The sequence below is a fragment of the Cynoglossus semilaevis genome, chromosome 19, assembly GCF_000523025.1.
Source record: "Cynoglossus semilaevis isolate Cse_v1.0 chromosome 19, Cse_v1.0, whole genome shotgun sequence".
NCBI classification, from domain to species: Eukaryota; Metazoa; Chordata; class Actinopteri; order Pleuronectiformes; family Cynoglossidae; genus Cynoglossus; species Cynoglossus semilaevis.
The window spans coordinates 14,951,440-14,970,744 of record NC_024325.1 but is presented as its reverse complement, the minus strand read 5'-3'; the positions used below and the strand labels follow the sequence as shown (position 1 = coordinate 14,970,744).

The following is a 19,305-nucleotide window of genomic DNA, read 5'->3' as shown; positions in this document are numbered from 1 at the left end:
GGGTTTTTTTTTACTCCCGGACAGTGGTTAATGGCTGACTTTTCAGAGACAGCCACACATGTACAGAGCTTCCAGCTGAGGGACACCTCGTGTGCTGCCTGTTCACATGCCTGCACTGCATGCCCAAGCAAGCTCTTCTATCACTTTCTCTATCTCCTGGTTTTATCCCTTCCCTTATTCTAAAGACAAAATTGACATATACGTACAAATATATATATATACATATTTAATTCAAGGTGGTTTTGTGTTTAACAGTTGCAGTCCTTGCTAGGCTTCACAGTGCGTAGCATTTTCCCACTGCTTGGTTTCGTTCCAGTTTGGAATAAGGTTTGGGGTTGCGGTCGCTAAAATCCCAAAAAAAAAAAAAGTTAAAAAAAAAAAAAAACCCCAGCAACAACAGACTAACGTTGACTTGAAGGTCTGTTTGTTTGTGTGTGTGTGTGTGTCATCCACTTCCTCCTCCTGTTCAAAGTCAACATTAGTTGAGTGTCTTCTTTTTGGATGTTTCTTACCTCACACAGTCATGTGACCTGTTGTCTGCCCTCTCTGCCCTGCCTGTTCAACCAGTCAGTGTGCACCAACAATCATCTCTGTGTTTGTGTGTGTAATAATGTGTGTGTGTGTGTGTGAACCAGGGTCGGAAATGATTGTATTTCATCAGGGCCTTTATTGGTCTCAGTGAAATATGTTTTTATAGATTATATATATATATATTAGTGACTATAACTATTTTTTTTAGGGCAACATTTAACTTTCTGACCTTCTTCTTCTTCCCGTTAGCTACTTTGCTACATCTTAAGTTAACCTGCTGCATTTCCACATTTAACTTTCTGACCTTCTTCTTCTCGTTAGCTACTTTGCTACATTTTAAGTTAACCTGCTGCATTTCTGGCTACTTTCATTTTTCTTGTATTTTAAACAAACTCGTCGCATGATTTCCGCTGCCGTTGGCTAACTTTTAACTTTTATTTGGCTAACATTTAGCTAGCTGTTATCGCAGCTTTGTTTTACCCGTATTTTATTAAATTTAGACATAATTCCTCAGCTGTTCTCTGTTATTGACCAGTTGTGCTTCAACTAGCATTTGTTTCCGGCATGAAAAATATTTTTGGTCATTTTGAAAAAAAAAAAAAAAGAAGCTAAATTTAGGCCATTTTACCTACTTATCTTTAAAATGTATTAACCCCACCTGTGGTGTCCACACTATATTATTAACCAGATTATAGTATATATATTTATATATAATTAACCACATTCTGGTCACATTTCTGTCCTAAAATGTTATTTATATTTTTCCTTGTCCTTTAAATTCCCCACTCTGAGGATTTTTTCATGACCTTTTGCCCTAAGCCTGTGTACATTTCTGACCCTGATGTGTGTTTATATATATATATATATATTTATATTTATATATGTGTATGTGTGTGCATTGCGTATCTATCGGTGTTTATGAGTGTGTGCATGTGCCCCTCCTCTTCCTGTTGTTTGTTGTTTTATTTGTTTTCCTTTTCCAGCCACTGCATGAAGTAATGAATGCTTGGGTTTGATTCTTCTTTCTTCCTCCTCCTCCTCCTCCTCTACCTTCTCCTCCTCCTCTTCCTCTTCCTCCACCTCCTCCTCTTTCACATTCCTCTTCCCCTTTTTTACTCTCTGGTCTTTTGGGAATTATTTGTAATTTTGGTTAATTCCTTTTTTTTTTGTTTTTTTGTTATATCATTGGGTTTATTTTTATTTTGCCTCCCTCCCTCCTTCCCTCCCTCCTTCCCTACCTGCCCCTTCCTCCTCCTCCTCCTCCTTTTTTGTGACACAGCGAGTTGGGATAGATCAGGGCGACAGCCCCGATCTCACACAGGTCAGTCTACATCTCATCTCAATCAGTCAATCAAGCAGTCAATCAACCAGTACCTAAATCTGTCCAGTCAATCCCATGATGCTTCATTCTTAGCGCTCCCGTTCCCTACTCACCCTACAGACCCGCCCACACTGCAGCTGCCCACCCCCCCACGGTTCTCCTCCACTTCTCATTACTCTCCTTAACTCCTCTGCCTTTTTTCTCCTTCTTTTTTTTTTTTTTTTCAATGAACGATACGGAGACCCTTAAGTCCTGATCTTTTTTTTCTATCTTCTGTGCACAGGATAATAACGTTTGATCGGAGAGAATTTATGAATAAAGAATCCAATAGACTAAGTCCTGAGGAGTCAGCGTACACAATTCATCTTGTACTTAGCAGAAGATTTTTCTTGTCGGAACAACAGCTTGTATTTCTCCAAACAAATTTTCATCACTAACGTCTTCAGACTGCACTGAAGTAATATAAAGTCCCTGTGATGAATCCTCCCTGGAGGACATGTCAAATATAGGAGTAAATTTGAGAGAAAGAAAAAAAAAAACCCAGATTTGTTGAAATGCAGATTAGATATTTAACTGTTACAGTTACAGCCCTTGGCTTCAAAATCAGATTCTCTACATATCCTCAACTTAAGTCGCTTCTGCGATAACGTTTCCATCAGAGAATCCTGGTGGATTTTGTTAGCACCAGGTCGAAAGACTAAAAGCCGGTTCCTTTCAAATGTTTTCTTTCAGTTTAGAGTAAAGAATCAGACGGAGTTAAATCCAAACTTGTTACGAAGATTCAATATTTTTTTGAAATATATTTTAAAAAGCTAAAGTTTATTTAGTTTTCAGTTCAAGTTGGTTTAGATGATGGCTCAACGTTTGAACAAAATATACTTGTTACGAAGCTTCAATATTTTTTTAAAATATATTTTAAAGAGTTAAAGTTTTGTTTAGTTTTCAGTTTCAGTTCAGTTCAAGTTGTGATAATAAGCAATTACATTTCGGGTCACCTTCATATTTCGTGTTGCCTATAGGTGGCGCTGACTCTATATTTTATATATAAAAAAAAAAGTTTTGAATTTACCTGACTCCACTTAAGATGGTTTTAGGGGGGACGCTGTTGAAGATGGTTTTAGGGGGGCGCTGTTGAGCCAGTTTGCCATACCACAGCTGCACACGGTGCACTTTGTTCCTTTTTCTGAAAATAAAGAAAAAATAAACACGTTTTAATATAAGTCACTGTAAGGACATCGCAGAACATTTAGATCTTCAGAGAAAATTATCCTGTGCTTAGAAGATTTAACACATTTTTCAGGATTTTATGGTCTTTGTTTAACAATAAGACAAAAAAAAAAACGTGTGTTTTAGCCATTATAGTATTTTTTTTTTTTCATTTTGTTTCCTTTATGTAACCTGGAACTAAATTTGACCCCAAAGTAGAACTTTAAGATTCTGAAAGTTTTCTGCAGCTGACAAAAAAAACAACTTTTTTTTATTACTTTTTCTTTCAATTTTAGATATCAATAACGGAGGCTTCCTATCTGTCTCAATTTCTTCCAGCAGTCAGTCTGGCATTTTCCCAGTGTAAAGACTCAGACTGGTCTCTGGATTCACACAAATAAGCCCGGATAACAAGTAACACCAGCAGCCTTCAAATTATTATCCTCCTGAAAAGATTTTTAAAAAAAAATCCCTTTGCATTAGCTGTGGGGCGAGCAGCGAATGGTTTTTTTATGAACAAGGTTTCTGCAAAATGACTTGGACAGGAGCAGATAAAGCCATCGTGAGCGCTGCACATCATGCTCATTTGCTTCTTTTTTGTTTTAGTAGATTGGACGAGCGCGATACCACAAATCAGGTGAAACAAATTGACTTTACTTGGGGAAAGGTCATGTTGGCGGTGCTCACGAAGACCTTATATGCCCTTATTCAACCCTGTAGTGAGCCGTGCCTTTTACTGAGCCCCAGATATGTGTCTGTTTTACTTTACGACCTGTAGCACATTCTAGATTTCTCTTGACGAAGGAATTCCAGAATTCGCATTTTACTCTCTTTCCCCCTTAAAATAAGTACAAGACAAATCTTTTCTTTGCTTGTTGTGTTGGCCTTGCGTTCCCTGCTGCTGAAATGTCAGACGCTGGGTGAAAACTCTGGTATCACATGACGTCAAAATGATCCCATCCATCATTATTTTCTGTTTTCTTTAATGAGAGAAAAAAAAACTTCTGAATGTGTATACCTGGTTTCTCTGCAGATGTCTACATTTCACTGAGTTAACTTCCCTGGCTTCCAGTGAGATATTTGGGCCTCGGTATCATGAGGTTCTCAGTCTAACCCTCAATTAAAATAACATTTATTTTCACCTTAAGACATGTTTGTCAGGGGGACATTTTTTTTTTACTTTTCTAAGTTGTTGGAGAAAATCCATAACTTTATTTTCTAACTGGCTCAACTAGGAATTTTTTTTACATTCTCTGATTTTTGTTTGAATATATTCTGAGGATTCTTGTGAAGTTAGTTTTATGTTAAATTTGCCTTTTTTTTCTTTTATTTTTTTACTTGCTTTTTAGCTGATTTTAGCTACTTGAGTTAAATTATCTTTTGGCTAATTAGTAACATTTTAGAATTTTTACTTTTACATTTTAACATAAAAAACAAAACAAAAAACATTACGATCCTCCTCCGCCCCTAAACCAATTTGACGCTCACTGCTTTAAGTGGAATCCAAGGGTTAACTCTCTGATATTTTTGATTGATTTCTTTATTTAGAATGTGTGTATGTATGTGTGTGTGTGTGTGTGTGTATTTACTGCAGTGTGTGTGTCATGGCAGCTGTCTGCATGGGCTGGTCATACAGTAGAGATTCTTTTCAGCGCTGATGTTTGTGGTGATTTTCCTCTTCTGTGTTCGTACCTGTCAGTCCTGCTTGCATGACCCGAGGCTGATGTGTGCATGCTGGTCAACCAAACCTGATGAAACCAAATACAGAAAATAAATTAAATAATGAAAAAATAACTGAGCAGAGAGCTGACGTAGATCAGACGACAAATAGAAGTGGTGACGTTCTTGATTCTGCTGCTGCTTTGTCTGTTTGTTTCTTGAGTGTCTGAAGTTCAACGAGGTAAATGAGAAGAGAATGAGAGCGAGACATGAGTCCCAGCGTTTCAGAATGGCTGCCGTTCTAATGTCACACCCCCCCCACCTTCCCACCCTTTACCCCCCACTCTCAGGCTCCCAATTCTCTCCTGGAGGCTCTGGAGCAGCATCTAGCCTCTCTGGAGGGCAGGAAGCTCAAGGACCTCTCCACAGCAAGCAGGTATGATCACAGAGGGCAGAAGACCCTCACAGACCCTCACACCCTCCTCCACCTTCAGCCTACCGCTGCTGTCCACACCAGTGCTGCCAGACAAGGTGACCTCTAGAGGCGCTGCAGCGGAAAGGGAGGGCTCGGCTTCATGATGTACGCTAGTAGGACAGATCTAGAGGGTTGGGGGTTTGATTCCAGATTTATATGCCACCCCCCTGTTAATAAATTCCAGACAAAGAAATTTTTCCAACTTGACTGACTTTTGTGATTCCCATTATTGTTGCTGGAACACAACTTTAAGGTTAACGTCTGTGGATCTGGTCAAAGTTTTTTTTCTACAACTATCAGATGGATGTGACTCCACTATTGGCCTTCTGTCAACTTCACTGAGTTTCTCTTGAATTCTGATTTCATTTTTTTTTTTATTATTACCTTATTCATTCAGTGAGGCTTTATTTTGTCCAAAGCCACAGTGCGTGGGTTTAGTCTAATAACAACAACAAAAAGGTTAGAAAGTTATAAAGTACAACAGAGTGTGACTCAGTAAACGACAAACAAACACAACAGAAATGTGTGTAAAAATCCTCCAGGCTCCACAGAACTGTTTGGGTTCTTTTTTTTTTTTCTTTCTATGTGTGTGTGTGTGTGTTTTCCATTGAAGATCCAGCACCTTGTCCAGTGCAGTTTCCTCTCTCTCCAGCACTGGCATCTCTCTCAGCCGCATGGACGACAAGACGGACGACAACAGACTGCAGCAACACAAGGTGAGACAATTACACCATTTATTTAAAAAGAAATACATATATATGTATATATATATATATGTATGTGTGTGTTTATATACTGTATGTATACTGTATATATATATATAATATACACACACATATATACATATATACATACATATATATACATATATACATACATATATATACATATATACATACATATATATATCCTAGAATTGTTACTTTCATAGTTAACGATATAGATTCTCTTGTCATAGAAGATTTTCACCTGTTCTCTCTGAATAAACACAACCACAGTTTCCTAGTGGATTTGCAGCTTCGTTCAACAGGTCGATGCTCTGTGAAGGCTCTGTGGCCTTGATAATGAGGTTAGAAAGTCAAAGTTATAAAAGCGAAAGCCTGAAATCTCTGAAAGAAAACACATGCGACAGAGACACAAGACACCATTGATTATAGCCTTTTAAAGCACAGTAATAAATATTTACCTTTTAACTCAATTCTATGAATTTTGAAAAAAAAAAAAAAAAAAAGAAACTGGAATTCAAAGAAGTTAAAAAGCTGCCCAACCTTTCACAGAGAAAAAGCAGCCATTTCTAACTGCACTGCCCACAGCAGTGATTCACTTCCTCTGGCTTCTCCAGTCAAGATCAATATGTGATTTTGTAAATTTAGGCTTTGAGATGCTGGGAGTGGATTTACCTCAGCGACGACAAACTCTCTTTGAGAGGCGGTGACAGAGCAGCAGTTCCTGTGTCCAGTTGTGGTGAAGCTACAATATTCTTTATGGACTTCTGTGCAAGAGAAGAAAGAAAATACACAATGAGAAAAACAACATAAAAAAAAATCTTAATTATCTGTGTAAAGCTGCATGATGACAACGTATCTTACAAGAGTCTAACATAGAAGTGAATGTAAAGCTGCATGATGACAACGTATCTAACAAGAGTCTAACATAGAAGTGAGTAGAATTAAATAATGTGCTTTTCTTTATGTGGTAATTATGACATTTTGACTGGATTTTACAGCGGGTAAATAAATGTTTCGTGTGTTTCCTGGTGAGGAGGTTAGTCGAGGTAGTTTCTCTCCCGGCCTAATTGTCTCCTCCTCCTCCTCGTCTGTTTGATATGCAGGATGACGGTCATAAGGTGATTGACATTCAGACGCCCACTGTGTCACCCAGCACCCAGTCGGTGGGCAGTGCCAACAGCAGCGGAGGAGCCACAGATCTTTTCTCCAACTCACCCATCGTACCTGTCAACAGCCAGTGAGTGTGTAATCCCACGCTGCGTAAACACGGGGGGAAAAGGCTGCAGAGAGACGCAGCGTTTGTTGTTTGTGCAGAGTTTGTTGATACAGCCTCCTCCTCCTCCTCCTCCTGTTTCCCATCACGTCCTTGAATGAAAGGAGTACTCGGCTTCTTGGGTTGATTTTTTTTTTTTTTTTTTAACCCTGGAATGGAATACTTTGTGTCACTGTATTTCATTTTTCAAATCGTCTGGTTATATAAAAATAAAAAAATCAGTGACACACATTTATTTTATTTTTTTCCCTGTGTTTTTCTGCAGTGTGCCAAATCTGACCAGTGAGCTGTTCACCCTGCAGCCAAACTTCACCCCCATTCAGACCACACACACTGTGCCCAACAACAACAATGCCTGGGGAGGTGAGACCACACACACACACACACTTTATTTAGCCAATGCCGTCCAGGCGTGATGCTTCATTTCCTGATTTAGAAAATGTCCTGAAGCTCAACGTCCACCAGATAATAATAACATCCAGTGAGTTTTAACGCTTAAAGATAGACCGTCCAGAAATGACAGAGCTAGAAGCCTCCAGTCAGTCTTAATCCACACTAGAGGTGTATGGTGGTGTAGGGCTACTCTGCAGCTACTTTAGATTTATTTTTTGGCTCTTTTTTTTTAATGTTTTTGGAAGTCGTCTGGACTTTTCTGGGTGTAAATGTTAAGCAGATGAGGCGGTGAATTTCTGTTCTGTAATTAGAGGTGTACGGCTCCACCTTCTCTGTCACTTTAGAGATGATTATGTCATACAGTAAATTGAGTAATTTTTTAAAATTCCCTGAGATCAGCTCTGTGGAGTTTGGTTGAATCAACAGCCAATGAAATCTGTCCTCCATTATTTGGTGTTTTTAAAGGAACAGGGCCCTGAGTTTTGACTTCTTCTTGTCTTGTTTTTTTTTGTTTGTTTGTTTTTTTGCATCACTCTGTGACCTTTTACGTTAACATGGAGCTCATAGCAGTTCACACATGAACAGACAAACACGCTCTCAGCAGTTCAGGCTGCAGTGCTGATGCTCTTGACTAATTTCTCTTTCCTTTTCCTCCGATCTTTGCCCTTCACCACAATTTCCCTCTGGATGTCAGGTGACCTGCTTAAGCCAGTCCCACACACTCAAATTCACAGCCCGGGAGTCCCGCTGCATTCTGGGAAAATGCTCCCAAACGACTTAGACTCATCCTTAGCCAACCTTGTTGGTAGTAAGTAAAGACTTTTCTCTTCAGATTGATTTTACTCACTCTTCACGTTGCCTCCTAACGTCTCACCTTTTTATTTTTCCAGACCTGCAGTTTGGGGGGACACCTGCTAAGAAGTGAGATTTTTTAAATTATTAGTCTAGCTTTGATCCATTTATTTATGTGATGAATTGTACCTGTAACGTCTCCGCTCCTGTACGTCAGGCCTGAGCTGCAGTGGAGTCAGCTGGTGGAGAAGAAACCAACAGGAGGAAGTGGCTGGCAGTCAAAGGCCATGTGCACCAGCACCAACTGGACTCACACCACCCACCCCATGGCACCTGCACCTATGCCTGTTCCTCAGATGGTAAATTATTTCACAAACTTAACTTACAGTTACAAATATATATATATATATTTAGAAATATGCAGTATATATGTAGAAAAAATATATGTAGATATATGTGAATTATTTCACAAACTTACATTTACAAATATAAATGTATATATATATAGAAATATACAGTATATATGTAGAAAACATATGTAGATATATATGTAAATCATTTCACAAACTTACATATAATATATTTATATATGTATAAATATACAGTATATATGTTGAAAAATATATATGCAGAAATATATATGTATATATGTGTGTGTAGAAATATTTATATATAGTATATAGGTATATATACAGTATTATACATATATTGAGTATATATATATATACATATTTATTTACATATGCATATATACATATGTATACATACATATACAGTATCTATATTTATACATATATACTCACTCTCTTCGTGTTGCCGACTTTAAGGGTGTGGTCAGTCCAATAACCAGTAGAACTAGGAAAAAAACAAAGTACAGAGATCAATAGTTCCACTTTTCGTAAATAGCTTGAAGCTACTTACAACTTTCTAAGCTGAAAGAAAGAACTTCACTGTGTTTTTTTATTCATCTGTACACAGTATGTTAGTGTAACATGTCCATAAGTCATTAGGTCAACAAAAAAAAAATATCATTATCTGATTTATGGAGGAACCTCCTCTTACATCCGTGTCTCCTCGTCCTCTCTGGTCCACTCCTAATTTCAAACACGTCCGTTTCATTCCGTCCAACTTCATCTTTAAATTTCCGTCTGATTGACCCTTCAACTCCGTCCGGTCGTTTATTGAGGGAAATGGTTCGGAAAAAGTCTGTGGCCTGACCGGAATAGAAAGTAGAAGTGACGGAGACAAAGAGAGGAATTAGGGCTGCGCTCCACCTCCTCCACTCATTTTGAAGATGATCTACGAGCAGGACCTTTTATGCAGATCTGCTTTAATAAAACCATTTTTCCTCTTTTCCTTCTCTCCACAGAATGGGATGATCTACACTGGTTATGTAAGTGCACCTTTCCCTCACATAACCGTCTCCTTTGTTGAATTACCCTCGTCACTTTTCTTTGCTTTAGAAATAAATCAATAGCCTGTTGTATTACCTTTGTGCTGCCGTTGAAACCCAGCTCTTTATATTTTATGTCGGTTTTGCGTGCAGAGCACTGGGTTGATATCGATGTGGGGGGTTTTTTGTTATTGATTTATTCAGCAGCTCCAACACGACACAAAACACAAAATTGTTTTTAACGTGTCAATATTCTTGCACCTAAGGTTGCTTATTTCTAAAGAAAAAAAAAAACAGCCACTAGGGGAGCAGCTCATGATGATGGTAAAAACATCCTTTGCCAGAAGTTACTGGACAGATTCATCCCAACTTGGGACTGGGAAATACAAAGAATGGGGCCCCCCTGTGGTTGAGGCGTGCTATTAAATATAGAGGACGTCAAATATGATGTGAGGATTGACTGGAATAGCCAGGATTTGGACATGAGCTGAGCAGAGACAGTGGACATATTAGACAAAAATATGTTAACTAAAAGTATGTAGTGGACATATTAGACAAAAATATGTTAGACAGAAAAAATAACAGAGAATGTTTACCATATCATTACCCGTACTTGTCCTTGGTTACTGTATGTCTATATATATTTTGAAAACCGCAGAATTTGCAAAGAAGCAGAAAACTTTACAGACATCGACAAAACTCCAAACAAACGAGTACGAGTGCGTAGGAGTTGTTCAAGAGTTTTCAAGACAGTAGAAAAATCCTGATTAAATAAAATGTAACCGCTCCACAAGGACACAAGAATATAAATTTGTGAATCTGAGAAACTGTTGTGACTTTTCAAGTTCAAGCACATTTCTGAATTCTAACATGTGTCTTAGAATATTAGTTCCTCCATGGAAATATGCTTTTCATTACCTACCAGGGTGCACGACATTTCGAAACATTTTTTCAAAAACTTCAACTCTCCTGACAATTATGTTTGACACGAAAGCTTTGGTTTTTCTGTGCAGGCTCCAGCACCAGTGGCTTTTCCTATGACGACGCCTCAAGTGCCTGTGTACGGAATGGTAAATAACGCGCAGCCTCCTCCAGCCTAATCCCAGTCACAAACCCACAAATCTTCTATTAACATGCCGCCTCCGCTGTCTGCTCTCATCTAAATACACATGATCCCTTCACCGCTCCCTCCTGCTCTCACCTTCTGTCTCGCCAGCTCCCTCCTCAGATGAGTCATCAGATGGGGGGCGTTCCCATGATGCCCCCACAGCCTGTCATGTACAACCAGCCTGTTCTCAGACCTTCTAATCCCTTTGGACCCATCCCTGGGACACAGGTATACCGACCTCTGCTCTGCTCTTTGATTACAAGCCTTGAACATTTACAGATTTGTTTTTTTACCTAACCTGTACAGGAAAGAAGGAAGGGAGGAAGGTCAGTATGTGAAATTGTGAATAAGTAACAGTAAAAATGATGGTGCATGAGGTTCTATACCTGGGATCAGCCAGACGTAGCAACAGACAGAGCAGGAACGACGAGTGCCGGGGGAAGTGTTGTACTCTGGTTTTAGACTCTGACTCCAGACTCCAGGAACTTGACATGAAACCAGCCTGAAGGAAGGAGTTTTTTTTTTTAAGACTTCAACTTTTTATTTGACTTCAGCCAAAACTCAAAACCCCAGACTTCAACTCGTCTTACAAGACAGAGACATGGAACTCTGGGGATTTGACTGTTTTCCGTCCCCTCAGATTTTTGAAAAAAAACAGCCTAATAAGAAAGTCAATGATTTAGAGACATCATACAACTTGGACTTGCACTTGTCATAATTACTGCAAATAACCGATTGGTTGTGCTCGAGCCGTGCACAGCTGAAGAAACAGGATGAGCCCTGTCGTCTGATCATTTTTAAATCTGATCAGATAACCGATCTAGAGTGAGACAAAGTGGCCGTTAATAATCAGGTGCTGCTGCTGCAGCTCCAGGGCTGCGTGGAGAATAAGTGCACGTCTTTGACCATTTGTTCAAAAACACAGCAGAGAGAAACGTAATTACACTGAGCGTTCAGCGTCGCTGAAAGGCAGTTTTGTCGACACTGCGGCAGGTAGTACGCCCGTCAATAGATGCCTGAGCACTTGATGAGCTGCTGTGTTGAACTAAATTACTCTACCTTCTCGCCACCCGTCCTCCTGTAGATGCACTTCATGTAGAGACGATGTCGTAACCATGGCAGCAGAGCTGAGAGGGAGACGGGGGAGAAGAAGGAAGGAGACGGAGGAGAACACATCCAGAACCAAATCCCGGTGCAGTAGGACGAAAAGGTGAAGGCAGAGAGGGAAAAGGGAGGGGAGAGTTACGAAGGACCAGAGGGCGGATCAAGGATTGAAACGCTCACCTTCTAATCTCCTCTCCGCTCCCCGTGTGGATACCGGCCTCTGTCTACGAATCTGAAAAGGCCAGGGCTCCAGACGGCCCTTGTCAGTCCTACTCATCCACTATTTAATTTGCCCGCTCTGATGGCAAATAACAACCTGTGATAACACTTCAGAAAAACCTGAGAGCTCTGTGGAAGTGCGGCCGCACAGCTGCTACTTCCTGACCTCCTCATACACATCACTTCCTGTACAAAACTCTCACACAACTGAATCAAACCTGGGACAGGGTGTCGTCTCTTTCTCTGATTGGATCGTTTGCTGGCACTTTACTCAATGTGCTCCTTGCCAAGGGTGTGTGTGTGTATGTGTGTGTGTGTGTGTGTGTCTAGGTGCGTGTTGTTGATTTTATCATCCTGGTCAGATTGGTTTCCCGGTCATGTGTTATCCATCAGGATGTCAGGAGTAATCGATTTGAAGGTGTGTGTGTGTGTGTCTTGTTTTTCTACATTTCTCTGTGCTGCACCAACATAACTGTGTCGAGTCCCTTTTTTTTCGAGACTCGGTTTGTTCTAAATTGCCAACTTCACATCGAGGATCTGGCGTGGAAAGAACCGTCACTTGCGGGCACGCCGATGTGTTTGTGTGTTAGGTGTGCGAGTGTGGTTTTGACGTAGCTGTGTTGGATACTGTACTGTACGTTTCTCTTTTAAGTACCTGCCGCCATTTTACTGCGTGACCAGGTACTGATGTGTTACTGCACTGGAACTAACTGATGAAAGCACTGAGCCACAGCCAGGCATCATCTCTGGATGTTACACAAACCTCTTACACCAACTTTAATTCTGGGGGGAGTGAGTGGGGGGGGTGTCGTTGTACTTACTGTACCTTTAATTTTTTATTTTTTTTATTTTTGTTGTTTCCTCCCCCACAGCTGTGCAATATCATGCAACACCCTTTTCCTGTCTGCCCCCCCCCAACCGTGTAGCTTGCGTAGAAGCAGTAGTGTCGTAATCTCTAGTGTGTCTGTCAGGCTTTTGTACAGAGAACTGTTCGGTTTTTTTTTGTTTGTTTGGTTTTTTTTCCAGGGCACTGCTCAAGGAGTAGTGACGTTGCACTGAGAGTCAGGTGGAGACTGGGCGTTAGACTGGAGATGATTCTCAATCTTGCCAATCAGACAAGTACTAACTCAGATTCCTAACACGTCTACACTGTCTTGGGTGTTTGTCTTATTGAATATCCGAATCTTTTAATCCCCTCCTTCCCACCCACCCACACATCAAGTCACACTGCAGAAAAACTAGACAGGTAATCACTCCAGCAGACTCCTCACTTCGACATAGAGAGAGAGACAAAGGTTATCTAATGGAGTGGACACCTCTGTGGTCCAGGGCAGTTCAAGGTCAATTAGAGGAGACGGTCAAAGACCAGAATCTGACAAAAGCAGCCGAGGGAATAATCCACTGGTCACGAGACGATGACACACAGATTATTTCAGACAGCCAGACCAGGGGTGGATTTAATGAGACGATAAATGTTAATGTGAATTTTGTTGCCGATCCAAGGTCAAGTGAGACCCCGTGATGATAAACAGTATATATATATATACATATATAGAGAGAGCACAAACCTCCTAAGAGGTATAAGCAAATGTCCTGCTGCACAAAAACCCTAAAATCATTGCTGGGATGTACAGTTAAAGGGGCAATAATCAATTGGGGGATGAAGGCGTTTTCTATTGATCGTGTCTGTTCAATGGTACATGTACTGTACGTGTTTGTGTGCACATGCTTCCCCCATCAAGACAAACAGGGTCATGTTTCTCGGTAGCGTGTACTTACGTAACAGATGAGTTCCTCTGTGAGAGTCATGTCTGAGTTGGAACCACACAATCTGGAATCTCGGGTGGTTGAAGATCGCCGGAAAACGAGCAGCTGTCCAAGTTGATCTCTGGTAGAATTCGTGAACCTGCATCCAAGACTCTCTCTCTCCACCAGAGGGACGTCCATCTATTAAAAGTCATCACACACACAGTGAAAATCGTCTCTGGTCTCCAAACGAGCCGGAGCCGACACGTGGCTTCACCCACCCCACCAAGACACTCACTTATTCCAGTGGTTTGTCCGTTCTCCATCAGTCCGACGATCTCTTCATCACACGGCTCGTCCCCACCACACGCTCCGTCCATCCTGGACTGTCACTGTGTCTTCTGTATATAGGTAAAGCTGTTCATGTGTTTTTAGACGTGCTCTCTCTCTCTTTCTCTCTCTCTCTGTAAAGTTGATCAAAGCCAACGTTGGAAGACGTCACTGTATGTGGGACAATTAATTGCCGTATCCGTGTTTGAATGGTTGTATTTCAAAGGTGTCACGATCCGGGGACGGGTAGGGGTTGATGTTTGTGATGTTTGTGTCCATCTTAAGGAGGAAAAGGGATAGGGGGTAATGTTTGGGGGAGGGTCAAAGGGCAAATTATCACAACTGGTCTACACCAAGAGTGTCTTCATGAAGGAGGTGGACAGGACAGGGTCTGTCCTCCTCAAAAACGGAACATTCTTTTGCACCAAAGTCATCATCAAAGCGCAGCTTCTTCTTCAAGGTCACAGCAGACGGGACAATAACAGAACTCAGCCAGGAACCGTTTTGTTCTCTTTACGTTATGACGAGAAAACTGTCTTTCTTTTGCATGATTAAGTGTCGTCTTTTTATTGGCTCGTGTGCCCGGTAAAAGCATGACCATTGTGTGAACTCTCACTTACCGGTGTGTTTGGAGAAATGAGATGTTCTTTCTCTTTATTTTTTACTTACCTCTTGACATGAACACGAAGGTCCATTGACATTCAGAACACACTGTTTTACAATGTAGGGTCTGTAACTGTTTGAAGGCTGTGTCGCATGCAGCAATGCAACTCGCAAGTAACCCATCCGACTTCAAACCCAGTTACCACCAATAACTGCATCTTTGTAAAACACCGATGGATGTCAATGCCAGTTACCACCTAGCTAGCTAGACATTGCAGTCTTGTAAAAACAGCTCTTTATTAAAGCGTTGCTATTTTCAATACTGGTGTGTGTTTGAACTTTTGCTTTTCTTTAACATTATGCCAGGAGATTCATGATGGGAGGTTGTGGTAAAAAAAAAAAAAAAAGTACTGTATTACTGTCGTGTTGGTCTGGTCCACGTTGTGTGGTGTTTTGAGTGTTTGCAAAGTCTTGTCCTGTCGTTTGTCATTAACTGGGCTTTAAATGACCGAGTCGTTCCTTCAAACGTATGCAGGTTCCAATTAAAACAGGCCCCACGTAATATCTGGAGAAACTTTTAAGCAAACCAAGAAAGATATGTCCGGACCCGGAAAATGTGGAGAGACTGTAAATAAGTAACGGTTAGAGCCATACAGTTATATATATATATATATCAATGAATGAACTTCTACTTTAAAGCCTTGAAAATTGCAAACTGAAGCAGTGCCATGAATATTTTAAAAACCCATATTCACTGACGTCACCTACAACCAGGGATCTACTGGTCCGTACAGGTGTCAGGTACACAGATGTACTCGCGTGTGCTCTCTTCTGTTGGTCTTTATCTTTTGTTTTCAGTTAAATGGGATTATTACTAACAATTTTTACTGGAATAATAAAGAAAATGAACAACTGATTAAAGGCTTAAAACCCCATAGATAAATGGTTATTGACTTAAGATCGATTTTCTCATATATGTAGCCCTGGTGGTATCACACCTAGGGCCCTCTGGTGGCAGGCGGGGGTCTTGCCACTGCACCACTTTTTTTCCCCCCCAAGATACGCAGATGTACACATGTATTTTTAGTCCAAATATATACAACAAAACCCTGATAATTTTGTTTAGCTTCTTTAAGGTGGTATGACGGATGTGAATCACTTCAGGAGTTCAATTTTTTCAATTTTTTTTTTTCCAAATTTCAGAAAATCAAACTGATGCCAAAATGAATTTGCAGCTGTTGACCAGAGAGTCTGTAGTACTCACCAGTAGTCTCTGCTTTTGAACGTTGCTGTGGCTACAAGGCTTAGGTTTCCATTCTGCTGGCACTTCCACATGGCACACGGCGATCACTGTGACCTTAGCTGATGTTGGACGGCACAAAGAAACTGCTGCTGCTACTCTACTGCTAAATTAAGATATCAGTGGCAAAAGACAAATACAGCACAACATTATTTTGTTTCAAATGACACGCATAAAAGACGCGTCAACAACTGCATATTAAATTCAGTACAGGTCCTGCAGCGTCACTTCAGTGACATCACTTTTACCACAGGCTTATTTGTGTGTGTCTACTTACCTCGTACTGCCCGTGGAACCAGTCAAAAACTTCTTTTTAACATGAGCATTTGTAGACAAAGAGCCAATATGTATGATTACTTTGCGCCTGCATTGAATCACAAAACTCCACAAATACTGGTTTCTGTAGTTGCAATATTTCCAAACGGTAGCCTCCTTAAATTAGTCTGGTCCCGATCTAATACAATTAAGAGTTGTTTTTGATTTAAAACGGCCTGAAAGTACTTGAAAAAAATTACTCAAAAGAAAAAGAAATTGTGACTGTGAGCTAAAAAAGCTCACAGACTGGCGAACTAATTTGCAAAAACAACGAAACAAAAAAACCCCCGGCAGAAATAGCGAAAAAATTATGTACAGAAAGTACAAGACAGCCAACACAATCTTTAACACACACAAGAGAAAAAAAGTCTGATTAAATTTATTTATTTTTAAAGAACATGGAACAAAATGTACTTTAAAACAAGGTGATAGTATTTGTGTTTCATTTTCATTCATACAGGTTGAATGTGGCATCAAAAAAATCGTCGATTTTTTTGGGAGGAGGTGAGGGGGAAGTCGTCGAACCAGCAACCGATCCTGAGCCACAGTACCTGTGAATCTGAGGGCCTACGGACGTGCTCTTTAAGGAAGGCACTTTAACCCCACAGTGGCCCCTCCCTGGGGGGTTAGACTTAACAAAAACTACAACCCATCCTACGTACTTGTCCCACGTTCCGTTCTGGGCATCCGCGCCCGGTACTGTTGAATAACAGGTGTTTAGCTACGGCTTACAAATAATTATTATTATAATTATGATGGTGATCTTACGCCTGCTAGAGAAATGTTGTAGAGCTACGCTGAACGGAGGCCTCAAAAAAGATGGTGTTTAGGTAGCCAATAAGTCAGGACCTGGAATGTATGAGCAGAAAAAGTTGGGAAATCAAAAAGCTTGGAAACAAGAGAAATCTCCCATTGGAAAAAAAAAAGAATGGGAGCTCCACTGTTAAAAAAAAAAAAGAAAAAAAAAGAGGGTTAAAGTGTAGCTAGCTGTGTGTATGAGCATGTACGCGTGTCATTCGAGGAGGGGCAGGAGTGTGTGATCTGAGTGTTTACCTTAGAGGGGGGGGACACCCATCGTCCACAGCAGTTTCAGGCCTAACGCTGCTGTTTTCCCCATTCCATGCTACTGCTGCGTGTGGCGAACGTCCAGGGCAAGGGCTCAGTTTGGCTCCCTCCCACTCTAGCTGCAATAATCAGCAAGAGGAAGAAGGTGGCTGGAGCAGCAGCAACAACAAGGCATGTATCTAACAGTTCACATGGAGAAGGTGGAGAAATGTGGGTGTGTGGAGAGGCTACCTGTCACTGGAACCTAGTGTAGCAAAACCAATGTCAGGAGAAGGACGAGAAACGAGTGTGTGGTCGGTCCTGAATGGAGCCAAAGTCAGCAAGAGTAAATTCAAGTCAAATGAGATTTGCGTGGTATCAACTGTAAGTGAACCCCAATAAAAGACAAGGTGTGGAGTCAACAGCCAACTCTGTAGGTGTGATATGGATTTAGAAAAGGACAGTGATCTTTCCTGGGCCGTCACTTTATCCAAAGCATATAAGCAATTTTAGAATAGAGCTTAAAGTTCAAAAGTAATGACTAAAAACCCTGTGGTATGAAATAGTTGCTCTCTCTCTAGCGCCGTAGACTATATTTGGCAATTTTTTTCTCTGATTTTTCAAAATTTGACTCAAAACCGAGACAAAGTTTCTTGACTCCAATCTTGACTGCAGCAGCTAAATGCTCATCACTACCAACGTGTGACAATAATTCTCCTCAAGTCCCTCAAAAAAAGTCGATGCTTAAAAAGACAGTTAATTTCACCATGTTAAGCTCTTTTTTTTTTAAATAAACACCTCATCTTTACAACAACGTTCCTATCAAATGACGTCAAAAGGACTTTTTTTTTTGCTGTAAAATATTTACACAAAAAGCCAAGTTTTGTTTAGGACTGACATCCAACAAGCTGAACCTCTGTAGGGTCAATAATCTAAGAATATTGTCTTTAAATCCTCTGGCGTATATAAAAATCAAATACCCAACCATAATAAATCCCCTTTAAAGCTGTGACGTTTGGTGGAGATGAAATGTGAAAATGGAGAAAACGACAGCACTGATGAACTACGATTTTGAAGGAAATTCACAATGACCTGTAACGCCGTACTTAACAGCAAATTATGATTGTGCCAGCTTTGAAAAGTCCAGCAGACTCGGCCAGACACACAAGAACTTTACACAATTTTGCAAACAAAACCTAAAGCCTAAACTGTAAACCATTATCTTTCTCAATAAGAAAACTCTAACGATAAGATCAAATGGCTGGTCGTGTGTTTACAGCTAAATAAACTATGGACATTAAAAAAAAAAAAAAAGGCTCAGGACAGCCTCTCACATCAGCGGACTGCAACAACCCCCCGCCCCCGATCTGCAGTGGTGACCACAGTCAGTCTTGACGTTGTCACACCAAAACCAGGAGGTCCAAACGTATAATTACACAAAAATAGGGGGGGATTAACCCATTAGCACAAACAAACCTGATGGCTAACTGATAGCTTCCTTAAAATCTACTTCCGTACTTACAAACCACGGAAGGAAACCACACATTTCACCGAATGACTCAAACAAGAAATAACCGAATCCAAACCATGGCGTGTTACATACTCTACACATGATTCTCCTACACCTGTGCAAATGTCGGGACATTTTGAAAAAAATTTTAGTCTATACTTTCCTTTACAGATTGGAGATTCCAGGATTAAGTTTTAAGACAACTTTTAATTCAGTCATTGATTTATTTTTAAGGATTGACTTTTTTTGGGGGGG

General features: G+C 40.5%; 1 protein-coding gene and 1 long non-coding RNA gene across 20 annotated transcripts in view; one reads left to right on the top strand and one right to left on the bottom strand.

The window, feature by feature from the left end:
* Window positions 1-12,101, top strand: part of LOC103395519 (phosphatidylinositol-binding clathrin assembly protein-like) — a 29,421-nt gene extending 17,320 nt beyond the window's left edge. The window contains exons 8-19 of one of the 5 annotated variants that reach the window (XM_008333248.3): window positions 1,811-1,852; window positions 5,068-5,153; window positions 5,806-5,908; window positions 7,024-7,157; window positions 7,459-7,556; window positions 8,281-8,394; window positions 8,477-8,507; window positions 8,596-8,737; window positions 9,748-9,771; window positions 10,785-10,841; window positions 10,988-11,107; window positions 11,964-12,101. In XM_008333248.3, coding sequence (XP_008331470.1) covers window positions 1,811-1,852; window positions 5,068-5,153; window positions 5,806-5,908; window positions 7,024-7,157; window positions 7,459-7,556; window positions 8,281-8,394; window positions 8,477-8,507; window positions 8,596-8,737; window positions 9,748-9,771; window positions 10,785-10,841; window positions 10,988-11,107; window positions 11,964-11,978 — 966 coding nt within the window. In that variant the 3' untranslated portion in view covers window positions 11,979-12,101. Of the gene's footprint in view, window positions 1-1,810; window positions 1,853-5,067; window positions 5,154-5,805; window positions 5,909-7,023; window positions 7,158-7,458; window positions 7,557-8,280; window positions 8,395-8,476; window positions 8,508-8,595; window positions 8,738-9,747; window positions 9,772-10,784; window positions 10,842-10,987; window positions 11,177-11,963 lie in introns of those variants that run through there. The other 4 variants (XM_017041679.2, XM_017041678.2, XM_017041680.2 and 1 more) reach the window with 4 other exon arrangements.
* Window positions 2,961-19,299, bottom strand: LOC103395517 (uncharacterized). Of its 15 annotated transcripts, none has more exons than XR_003052822.1 (16): window positions 17,550-19,299; window positions 16,146-16,287; window positions 11,939-14,412; window positions 11,266-11,381; window positions 10,973-11,177; window positions 9,431-9,591; window positions 9,182-9,233; window positions 8,568-8,729; window positions 8,434-8,500; window positions 7,136-7,342; window positions 6,593-6,684; window positions 6,162-6,301; window positions 5,815-5,893; window positions 5,577-5,631; window positions 4,751-4,806; window positions 2,961-3,035 (listed from the first exon to the last, which is right to left on the bottom strand). It is a non-coding gene; the product is annotated as an uncharacterized LOC103395517 (long non-coding RNA). The 15 variants fall into 15 exon arrangements; XR_003052823.1 differs by having other exon boundaries at window positions 8,568-8,723; XR_523274.3 differs by having other exon boundaries at window positions 4,648-4,806; window positions 9,441-9,591.
* Between the last annotated feature and the right edge of the window lie 6 nt (window positions 19,300-19,305).